Raw genomic sequence first — 12088 nt, 5'->3', positions numbered from 1 at the left:
TCCGTCGTTGTATCGTTACTCTTTTGTTGGTATGTTTTTTCGAGAATGACGTATTTTTAAATATCGATATACGGGGTGTTCAAAAAGTCTCTCCGCAGTGCCGTATGTTTGCCGCGCGTGCCGTATGGTTGTGGGTCCCAAATTTTCCAACGAAACAATAAACCCACAACGATACTGCAGTGATATTCTGTAGCAATTCATAGGAGAACTTGTTTTAAGTGAAATACCGAACGGTTATTTTCAACGAGATGGTGCAACCGCGCATACAGCTCGCGTTTCAATGTCACTGCTTGCTGATGTTTTTGGTGATCATGTAGTTTCACAGGATAATGGAATGTAGTCAAATTAAATCGGGTGATGCTGAGGGAATTAGATTAGGAAATGAGGCACTTAAAGTAGTAAAGGAATTTTGCTATTTGGGGAGTAAAATAACTGATGATGGTCGAAGTAGAGAGGATATAAAATGTAGACTGGCAATGGCAAGGAAATCGTTTCTGAAGAAGAGCAATTTGTTAACATCGAGTATAGATTTAAGTGTCAGGAAGTCGTTTCTGAAAGTATTTGTATGGAGTGTAGCCATATATGGAAGTGAAACATGGACGATAACCAGTTTGGACAAGAAGAGAATAGAAGCTTTCGAAATGTGGTGCTACAGAAGAATGCTGAAGATAAGGTGGGTAGATCACGTAACTAATGAGGAGGTATTGAATAGGATTGGGGAGAAGAGGAGTTTGTGGCACAACTTGACTAGAAGAAGGGATCGGTTGGTAGGACATGTTTTGAGGCATCAAGGGATCACAAATTTAGCATTGGAGGGCAGCGTGGAGGGTAAAAATCGTAGAGGGAGACCAAGAGATGAATACACTAAGCAGATTCAGAAGGATGTAGGTTGCAGTAGGCACTGGGAGATGAAGAAGCTTGCACAGGATAGAGTAGCATGGAGAGCTGCATCAAACCAGTCCCAGGACTGAAGACCACAACAACAACAACAACATAGTTTCACAGGGACTTAAGCCGTCGGCACACGGACCGTGCATCCGAACGTTGAGCATTGACCGTGCCAAGTTTCTGACGTCATAGTGTGGAATAGCACGTTCGGGAGTCTTTCCGAACGTGCAGAGCAAAATCTGGCATGTCAGATATTCCGAGCGTGCGTCTGAGCGTTGACCAATGAGATGGCACAAGACCATCTACGTCACATCCACGCCATCTCCCTTCAGTACAGAGTTGTGAGGCGCCATAGTGGCATTCAATTCAAGCTTATACCTATATATGTCGTTTCTGAGCACCAGTAAATTGAGAATCATTCGAAAACCCGTTGTTAACTGTGTGATTCGTTGCAATAAAATAATGAGAAGCGTCATATTCGTGGCAAAAGAATTATTGTAACTCGCGTATTATGAGAGTATATCATTTGAAGGTAGTGACACACTGAGGATCCACCAAAAACACATTGTTCTTGGTACAATTTGTTATAATTAAATTTCAATTAGTGACATAGATACGATTAAAGCACTCAGCACGTGGTAACATCTCACAAGAGGGGGCTTAACGAATTGTCACATTAGCATCGTGAATAGTGTCGATGATTCAAGACCATATATGTGATCTGACGATGGTTCGTATCTCGCCAGATCTTAAATATTTTTTTTTCATAATTTTCGCGTATATAATAGGTTCTGATGCTTTATTATTAGTTTAATGTGAGTATATACTACAATATTTGATGTTATGTAAATATAAGTTCACCTTTTTTTGAGGAGTGAGTTTGTTCGATTGGCTTAATCTGGAGAACAGCTTGCGCTACTTGTATAACGATATTTTGTTCTTTTTTCTTTTGAGTTTCGTGATTTACATTAAAGTTTCTGCTGCTGTGTAGGAACAGTGATCAAGTAAGAATGACTTTAGGGTTTTACTAAAATTTGGGGAAGATAAAATAGTGTTTATCTTAAGTGGAGAAATATTGCGAATTTGTGTCTCATTGTTGTTCCATCATCTTTCGGGCGTGCACTCGCGACAGCGACAATTCTTCTTGTGATATGTCCGCCGGGAAAACTTCAAGAATCACAGCCGGCCGGAGTGGCCGTGCGGTTAAAGGCGCTGCAGTCTGGAACCGCGAGACCGCTACGGTCGCAGGTTCGAATCCTGCCTCGGGCCTGGATGTTTGTGATGTCCTTAGGTTAGTTAGGTTTAACTAGTTCTAATTTCTAGGGGACTAATAACCTCAGCAGTTGAGTCCCATAGTGCTCAGAGCCATTTGAACCATTTTCAAGAATCACATTGTGTCTCATTGTTTGTAATGGAACTTTTATAAGCCTGTGTCCTTATTGTTTGGACATGGTACTTTTCTTTCTATCTTAAAACATGTACATCGATACTGAACTTATTATTTGTGTATTTTACATATAGAACAACGTGACTAGGATACGAACAATGGAGGAAATGTTCGTTTTAGTAGAGCTAACGTGAGAATTTTGCGCAGCCTGTTGAGTAAACAGTGTGATTTGCGAACTATAAACATCCCTCAACTGCCGCTGGAGTGCGTTGCGATCGCGTATACCACGTTGGGGCCCACGTACCGTGTGCACAAGTCGCATCGTTCCTGAGCGTTCAGCAGCCCGTTGAACTTGGCACGCTCAGCGTTAACGTTCGACAGCATGGTCTGTGTGCCGATTGCATTAACGTTGAGCGTGCCGAGTTCAACTGGCTGCTGAACGCTCAGGAACGATGCGACTTGTGCACACGGTACGTGGGCCCCAACGTGGTACACGCGATCGCAACGCACTCCAGCGGCAGTTGAGGGATGTTTATAGTTCCTAAATCACACTGTTTACTCAACAGGCTGCGTAAAATTCCCACGTTAGCTCAATTAAAACGCACATTTCCTCCGTCGTCCACGAAAAGGAAAGTACGATGTCCAATCAGTAAGGACACAGGCTTATAAAAGTTCCATTACAAACAGTACGTTACAAATTTGGAATGCTTCTCTGCATAAGATAAACATTATTTCATCATTCCCACATTTTAGCAAAACACCAAGGTCAGTCTTACTTGATCACTGTTCCTAACCAGTAGCAGAATCTTTACAACATGTGATTTACGAAGCGTAAAAGAAAAAGGAGCAAAATATCTTTATACAAGTAGTGCAAGCTGTCCTGTAAATTAAGCCAATTGAAGAAAGTCACCCCTTATAAAAATGTGAATGCTGAAGATAAGGTGGGTAGATCACGTAACTAATGAGGAGGTATTGAATAGGATTGGGGAGAAGAGAAGTTTGTGGCACAACTTGACTAGAAGAAGGGATCGGTTGGTAGGACATGTTTTGAGGCATCAAGGGATCACAAATTTAGCATTGGAGGGCAGCGTGGAGGGTAAAAATCGTAGAGGGAGACCAAGAGATGAATACACTAAGCAGATTCAGAAGGATGTAGGTTGCAGTAGGTACTGGGAGATGAAGAAGCTTGCACAGGACAGAGTAGCATGGAGGGCTGCATCAAACCAGTCTCAGGACTGAAGACCACAACAACAACAACATCAAATATTATAGCATAAGTAAACTAATAATAAACTATTACAACCTAATAAAAACGCGAATGTTAGGAGAAAAAAAAATCGGTGGTGTTCGGATGCGAACCACCGCCCCAACTAATAAATCATCAGTGGGCAGTGAGGCTACCCATTACGCTAGGTAACTAATCATAGTATGTTAGCCCTTGCTACGAACATTAATCGTAGATAATTATGTTATTAATTGAAATTTAATTATAACAAATTGTACCAAGAACAATGCATTTTGGGTGGATCTTCAGTGTGTCGCTGCCTTCAAATAGCCTACTCTCATAATACGCAAGTCACAATAATTCTTTTGCCACGAATATGATGTTTCTCATTATTTTATTGGAACGAATCACACAACTAGCAACGGGTTTTCCAGTGATTCTCAATTTGCTGGTGCTCAGAAACGGCATATATACATATAGGCTTGAAATGAATGCCAATATGGCGCCTCACAACTCTGTACTGAAGGGAGACGGCGGGCGTGTGACGTAGGTGGCGTTGTGCCGTCTCATTGGTCAACGCTCCGACGCACGCTCGGAATATCTGACTTGCCAGATACTGCTCTGCACGTTCGGAAAGACTCCCGAGCGTGCTGTTCCACGCTATGACGTCAGAAACTCGGCACGCCCAACGTTCGACAGCACGGTCCGTGTGCCGACGGCTTTACGTTAGACCGTAGGCGGTTGGACTACCGTGACCTGGTGAGATAAGTACCGGCTTCTGTTGGTGAGAACTGGCTGACCGTTTGGCGAAAGCAGTTACTTACCCCCACTGCCTTTCATGATTCCAGCTGCGGATATGCCAATTTACGTCAAATCTCTCTTTGCCCAAAGGTGGAATGACGTTTGGTGCGCTACTGCTCACAGTAATAAACTCAGCAGAATCAAGGAGTCCACTGCGGTTTGGCGCTCTTCCTTCCGCTACCCTCAGAAGGGGTCCACTGTTTTATGCTGTCTACGCTTTGGTCATACTTGGCTCACCAATTGTTTCCTCCTGAGTAACGAACTACCCTCACAATGTTGTTGTAGAGCCATGCTGATTGTATCCCACATATTGCTGGAATGTCCGCATCTTTCAGTGCTTCGTACTAAGTACGGTCTTTCGGATTCCTTAATTGTAATATTAGCAGACGATTCACGAACGGTTGAACTGGCCCTGAGTTTCCTCTGTGAAAGTGAATTTTATTTCCAGATACAAGGTTTTGCTTTACTCCTGGAGCAGGGGCAGGGTCGTTGTGGTTTGAACCTCTATTCATGTCTGCTCTGTGTGGGACCTCATGACTACTCCCCCATGGGAAAACCGCACTCTTTTCCCGTTTTTAGCCTTGGTTTCACCTTTTTTTGCTTTTTGTGTTTGACTCTCCTGCCTGGATCCGTCTACTTTTAGCGGCCGGCCACGGTGGCCGAGCGGTTCTAGGCGCTTCAGTCCGGAACCGCGCGACTGCTAGCTTCGCAGGTTCGAATCCTGCCTCGGGCTTGGATGTGTGTGTGATGTCTTTAGGTTAGTTAGGTTTAAGTAGTTCTAAGTTCTAGGAGACTGACGACCCCAGATGTTAAGTCCCATAGTGCTCAGAGCCATTTGAACCATTTGAACGTCCCCATCTGTTGACTCGGGGATCGAGATGTGGCTGCACGATCCGTTACAGCCTTGCGGATGAGATGCCTCTCATCTCGACTGCTAGTGATACGAGGCCGTTGGGATCCAACACGGCGTTCCGTGTTACCCTCCTGAACCCACCGATTCCATATTCTGCTAACAGTCATTGGATCTCGACCAACGCGAGCAGCAATGTCGCGATACGATAAACCGCAATCGCGATAGGCTACTATCCTACCTTTATCAAAGTCAGAAACGTGATGGTGCGCATTTCTCCTCCTTACGCGAGGCATCACAACAACGTTTCACCAGGCAACGCCGGTCAACTGCTGTTTGCGTATGAGAAATCGGTTGGAAACTTTCCTCGTGACAGCACGTTGTAGGTGTCGTCACCGGCGCCAACCTTCAAGCTAATCATTTGCATATCACAGCATCTTCTTCCTGTCGGTTAAATTTCGCGTCTGTAGCACGTCATCTTCGTGGTGTAGCAGTTTTAATGGCCAGTAGTGTAGTTTGGCCCCAGTGGAGCCCCCCCCCCCCCCCCCCCTCCCCTGTCACACACACCGGGAACATACCAGACGACTGTAATCCCAAATGTTTGCGTGGTAGAGTAATTATGGTGTACGTGCAAGTGGACACAGTGTTTGCGCAACTGAGGCGGAATAAGGGGAACCAGCCCGCATTTGCCGAGGCCGATGGAAACCGCCTAAGGACCGTCCACAGGCTGGCCGGCACTCAGGACCTCGACACTAATCCGCTGGACGCATTTGTGCCGGGGGCCGGCACGCCTTCCCGCTCGGGAAGCATCGCGTGAGGCCGCACGGCTAGCCGGGCGGGCATATTAGGAGGTTCCCCATGGCTGTCAGCTCAGTGAACGTCTAAGACCTTGTAAAAAATAACTAGACTCACCGATGGCGCTGCAGTCGCTGGATAATTTGAACCTTCGGCTGGACGCCATTATAGTGGTTGTAGTCTGATGCGTTGTGTAGCATTGTTGTTTATGAAGACCCTGATTCAACGTTGCATATTTGTTGGGGCGTACATACAGTATTTGTTACTCGTAATTCTACTGTCTGTACGTTCCAATCAAAAGAAGTACAATGTGAAGAGTCGTGCAGCGATTAATTGTACAAATAAATTCGAGAAAGGAACGAACATAACATTTCACAGGTAAGTGAATATTTTAAGTTGTTTTGTATGTCAGTGCACTTGCTTAATAAATGTTTTTGTAACACGGTATTAGTATAATGTCTGTGCATCTATTTGCAGGTTTCCTTTCTCAAAACCACAGCTGTTACAAAAATGGTTACACGCTGTCAGGATGCAAGATTTCCGATCGACAGAATACCATTTTATATGTTCTGATCATTTTGAAGAAAGTTGGCTGATCGGTAGTCTTCTCATGGTCTAGGTTAGGTTGAAACTTGATAATTTGGTCGTGAGTTGCCAAAGCACTATGCCATATAAAACGCGCTTCTCGTCATAAAATCTAAAGCAAGGTAGAGTCAGAAAATATCTATTAATATAGTGGGCAAATCTTCGAGTATTTTGATGCATTTTGCGTACATCTATCGTAAATGAACTACGAAAAATGCTAGGTGTCCAGTACATAACTTTTAGCTGCGGCAGATTCCATGTAGTACGTAAGATAAATTCATAAAACACTGACTATTTGCTGTTTGTTCGTAAATTAAGAAGTACACCTCTGGAAATGCAAAAAAGAACACATTGACACCGGTGTGTCAGACCCACCATACTTGCTCCGGACACTGCGAGAGGGCTGTACAAGCAATGATCACACGCACGGCACAGCGGACACACCAGGAACCGCGGTGTTGGCCGTCGAATGGCGCTAGCTGCGCAGCATTTGTGCACCGCCGCCGTCAGTGTCAGCCAGTTTGCCGTGGCATACGGAGCTCCATCGCAGTCTTTAACACTGGTAGCATGCCGCGACAGCGTGGACGTGAACCGTATGTGCAGTTGACGGACTTTGAGCGAGGGCGTATAGTGGGCATGCGGGAGGCCGGGTGGACGTACCGCCGAATTGCTCAACACGTGGGGCGTGAGGTCTCCACAGTACATCGATGTTGTCGCCAGTGGTCGGCGGAAGGTGCACGTGCCCGTCGACCTGGGACCGGACCGCAGCGACGCACGGATGCACGCCGAGACCGTAGGATCCTACACAGTGCCGTAGAGGACCGCACCGCCACTTCCCAGCAAATTAGGGACACTGTTGCTCCTGGGGTATCGGCGAGGACCATTCGCAACCGTCTCCATGAAGCTGGGCTACGGTCCCGCACACCGTTAGGCCGTCTTCCGCTCGCGCCCCAACATCGTGCAGCCCGCCTCCAGTGGTGTCGCGACAGGCGTGAATGGAGGGACGAATGGAGACGTGTCGTCTTCAGCGATGAGAGTCGCTTCTGCCTTGGTGCCAATGACGGTCGTATGCGTGTTTGGCGCCGTGCAGGTGAGCGCCACAATCAGGACTGCATACGACCGAGGCACACAGGGCCAACACCCGGCATCATGGTGTGGGGAGCGATCTCCTACACTGGCCGTACACCACTGGTGATCGTCGAGGGGACACTGAATAGTGCACGGTACATCCAAACCGTCATCGAACCCATCGTTCTACCATTCCTAGACCGGCAAGGGAACTTGCTGTTCCAACAGGACAACGCACGTCCGCATGTATCCCGTGCCACCCAACGTGCTCTAGAAGGTGTAAGTCAACTACCCTGGCCAGCAAGATCTCCGGATCTGTCCCCCATTGAGCATGTTTGGGACTGGATGAAGCGTCGTCTCACGCGGTCTGCACGTCCAGCACGAACGCCGGTCCAACTGAGGCGCCAGGTGAAAATGGCATGGCAAGCCGTTCCACAGGACTACATCCAGCATCTCTACGATCGTCTCCATGGGAGAATAGCAGCCTGCATTGCTGCGAAAGGTGGATATACACTGTACTAGTGCCGACATTGTGCATGCTCTGTTGCCTGTGTCTATGTGCCTGTGGTTCTGTCAGTGTGATCATGTGATGTATCTGACCCCAGGAATGTGTCAATAAAGTTTCCCCTTCCTGGGACAATGAATTCACGGTGTTCTTATTTCAATTTCCAGGTGTGTATATTGTAGTAACGTATTTAAATGAGGCATTATGTTTGTGACCTAACTCGAGGGAAGGCATTTTATAACCAAAAGCGATGTATAAACATTCGAACTCCGCGCGTCAGTTTACCACTCTAATGGCCGCCGCCCAGCTATTAAATTTGTCCGCTCTTCGCAGTCGACCACTGGTGCGGTTGTGGGGGCCTGGTGAACGCAGCGAGTACTCACGTCGTTGTTGTTGTAGTACTTGTCGGTCTCGGCGTCGCGGTACTGGCCCGTGATGGGCAGGCCGATCTGCGTGCGCGACTTGGTGCGGCCGCGGCCACGCCCACCCCGCCTCTGCGCCCCCATGGGCGGCGCCACCAGCACCAGCGCCGCCGCCAGCCACAGCGCCGTCTGCAACTGACACAACTCGCCCGCTCTCACCTCAGCAACGGCGCCACAAGTCGAAAAAGGGAGAGGAAGACAGAGAGAGAGAGAGAGAGAGAGGGGGGGGGGGGATATACACTGAAGCGACGAAGAAATCGGTATAGGCAAGCGTATTGAAATACAGAGAGATGTGAACATGCTTTATACTGCCCTGCGGTCGGTAACGCCTATTTATTTAATTATTTATTTAATCGTGTCCAATCCATAGACAACCCACACATCTACATCTACATTTATACTCCGCAAGCCACCCAACGGTGTGTGGCGGAGGGCACTTTACGTGCCACTGTCATTACCTCCCTTTCCTGTTCCAGTCGCGTACGGTTCGCGTGAAGAACGACTGTCTGAAAGCCTCCGTGCGCGCTCTAATCTCTCTAATTTTACATTCGTGATCTCCTCGGGAGGTGTAAGTAGGGGGAAGCAATATATTCCATACCTCATCCAGAAACGCACCCCCTCGAAACCTGGCGAGCAAGCTACACCGCGATGCAGAGCGCCTCTCTTGCAGAGTCTGCCACTTGAGTTTATTAAACATCTCCGTAACGCTATCACGGTTACCAAATAACCCTGTGTTTCTACAGAATGATCTGCCAACGTTGCTCGAAAATGTCCCACTGGAAACGCGTCGACGTATGTGGTATCAGCATGATGGTGCACCTGCACATTCCGCAATTAACACTACGCTGAACCTTGACAGGATGTTCGACAGGCCTTTCTTAGGACGTGGAGCAAGCATAAATTGGCCAGCCCGTTTTCCTGATCTTACACCTCTGGACTTCTTTCTGTGGGGGTACGTTAAAGGAGAATGTGTACCGTGATGTGCCTACAACCCCAGAGGATATGAAACAACGTACACATTACGTATACACACAAATACAAATACAGTACACATATGCATAAATAAAACAAACCCAAAATGGGGAGTTATATTACAATATAAAGACAAACATAGTATACAGGGTGAGTCACCTAACATTACCGCCGGATATATTTCGTAAACCACATCAAATACTGACGAACCGATTCCACAGACCGAACGTGAGGAGAGGGGCTAGTGTAATTGTTTAATACAAACCATACAAAAATGCACGGAAGTATGTTTTTTAACACAAACCTACGTTTTTTTTTTAAATGGAACCACGTTAGTTTTGTTAGCACATCTGAACATGTAAACAAATACGTAATCAGTGCCGTCTGTTGCATTCTAAAATGTTAATTACGTCCGGAGATATTGTAACCTAAAGTTGACGCTTGAGTACCACTCCTCCGCTGTTCGATCGTGTGTATCGGAGAGCACTGCAACATACATCGCGTTTCTACAGAATGATCTGCCAACGTTGCTCGAAAATGTCCCACTGGAAACGCGTCGACGTATGTGGTATCAGCATGATGGTGCACCTGCACATTCCGCAATTAACACTAGGCTGACCCTTGACAGGATGTTCGACGGGCTTTTCATAGGACGTGGAGGACGCATAAATTGGCCAGCCCGTTCTCCTGATCTTACACCTTTCTTTGGGGCACGTTAAAGGAGAAAGTGTACCGTGATGTGCCTACAACCCCAGAGCATATGAAACAGCGTATTGCGGCAGCCTGCGCCGACATTACACCAGATGTACTGCGGCGTGTACGACATTCATTAAGCCAGAGATTGCAACTGTGTGCAGCAAATGATGGCCACCACATTGAACATCTATTGGCCTGACATGTCGGGACACACTCTATTCCACTCCGTAATTTAAAACGGAAACCACGTGTGTACGTGTACCTCACCCCTCATGGTAATGTACATGTGCGTCAGTGAAAAAGACCAATAAAAAGGTGTTAGCATGTGGACGTAATGTGCTGTTCCAGTCTCTTCTGTACCTAAGGTCCATCACCGTTCCCTTTGGATCCCTACGTAATTCGGTGCTCTCCGATACACACGATCGAACAGCGGAGGAGTGGTACTCAAGTGTCAACTTTAGGTTACAATATCTCCTGATGTAATTAACATTTTACAATGCAACCAACGGCACTGATTACGTATTTGTTTATATGTTCAGATGTGCTAACAAAACTAACGAGGTTCCATTAAAAAAAACGTAGGTTTGTGTTAAAAAACATACTTCCGTGCATTTTTTTATGGTTTGTATTAACCAGTTACACTAGCCCCTCACCTCACGTTTGGTCTGTGGAATCGGTTTGTCAGTATTTGATGTGGTTTACGAAATATATGCAGCGGTAACGTTAGGTGACTCACCCTGTATATCTCATATCACGTCCCGCCAAAATTCACCGCATTTAACTGCCACTGCCGTAGCGTTTGCCAGATCTTCTTTTCTGCACAGTTCACTCATGTTGCTGCATTCCAGGAGGTGGTCCATTGTTTGGGTCTGCCCGTACTTGCACGTGTCCGTCCGGTCTCGGTTTCCCCATTTACACATGTATACGTTGCATCTGCCCACCCCAGTTCGTAGGCGGTAGAGGGCTCTCCATAATGGCCATTTCAGTTCATTTCCAGAGGCCAATTGTTCGTTGGGTGAGATTAGAGGTGCCTGGTCTCCCGTAGGCAGTGTTGCTTGCCATTTTGACAATCTGGCCTTTTGTTTTGTGGTTTCGAGCGGTTGAACTGAGGTGAGGAAACTCCGTCTCGATTTTAGACGTGTGTGTGGAGGGTTTTGTCCGAAGAGAGGATGGCGCTGGTCGCGCAGCTGCTTGAGGCGCTCTGCTTCGCTTGCTATAGCTCGTCTGATGTTGGGTGGAGCTACGCCACTAAGCAAATAAAGTTGACTAACCGGGGTGGGTCTTAGGCATCCCGTGATTACGCGACAGGCATCGTTCACCAGAGGATCCACTCGTTTCGCACGCGCTGATCTTTCCCAAACTGGGGCAGCGTATTCAGCAACCGAGTAGCATCTACATCTACATTCATACTCCGCAAGCCACCCAACGGTGTGTGGCGGAGGGCACTTTACTAGTCACTGTCATTACCTCCCTTTCCTGTTCCAGTCGCGTATGGTTCGCGGGAAGAACGACTGTCTGAAAGCCTCCGTGCGCGCTCTAATCTCTCTAATTTTACATTCGTGATCTCCTCGGGAGGTATAAGTAGGGGGAAGCAATATATTCGATACCTCATCCAGAAACGCACCCTCTCGAAACCTGGCCAGCGAGCTACACCGCGGTGCAGAGCGCCTCTCTTGCAGAGTCTGCCACTTGAGTTTATTAAACATCTCCGTAACGCTATCACGGTTACCAAATAACCCTGTGACGAAACGCGCCGCTCTTCTTTGGATCCTCTCTATCTCCTCCGTCAACCCGATCTGGTACGGATCCCAGACTGATGAGCAATACTCAAGTATAGGTCGAACGAGTGTTTTGTAAGCCACCTCCTTTGTTGATGGACTACATTTTCTAAGTG

The 12088-nt window shown here is 47.1% G+C and overlaps 2 protein-coding genes across 3 annotated transcripts in view; one reads left to right on the top strand and one right to left on the bottom strand.

Moving 5' to 3' along the window:
- Positions 1-12088, top strand: part of LOC126213518 (procollagen-lysine,2-oxoglutarate 5-dioxygenase) — a 516340-nt gene that overhangs the window by 333393 nt on the left and 170859 nt on the right. The window lies entirely within an intron of this gene.
- LOC126213519 (immunoglobulin domain-containing protein oig-4-like) overlaps positions 1-12088 on the bottom strand; it is a 33292-nt gene that overhangs the window by 17889 nt on the left and 3315 nt on the right. The window contains exon 2 of one of the 2 annotated variants that reach the window (XM_049941349.1): positions 8488-8661. In XM_049941349.1, coding sequence (XP_049797306.1) covers positions 8488-8661 — 174 coding nt within the window. The remainder of the gene's footprint in view (positions 1-8487; positions 8662-12088) is intronic. The other variant, XM_049941350.1, reaches the window with a different exon arrangement.

The sequence above is a fragment of the Schistocerca nitens genome, chromosome 11 (assembly GCF_023898315.1).
Source record: "Schistocerca nitens isolate TAMUIC-IGC-003100 chromosome 11, iqSchNite1.1, whole genome shotgun sequence".
Lineage (NCBI taxonomy): Eukaryota > Metazoa > Arthropoda > Insecta > Orthoptera > Acrididae > Schistocerca > Schistocerca nitens.
The sequence above is the reverse complement of the archived record's forward strand: the minus strand, read 5'-3'. Positions and strand labels throughout refer to the sequence as shown.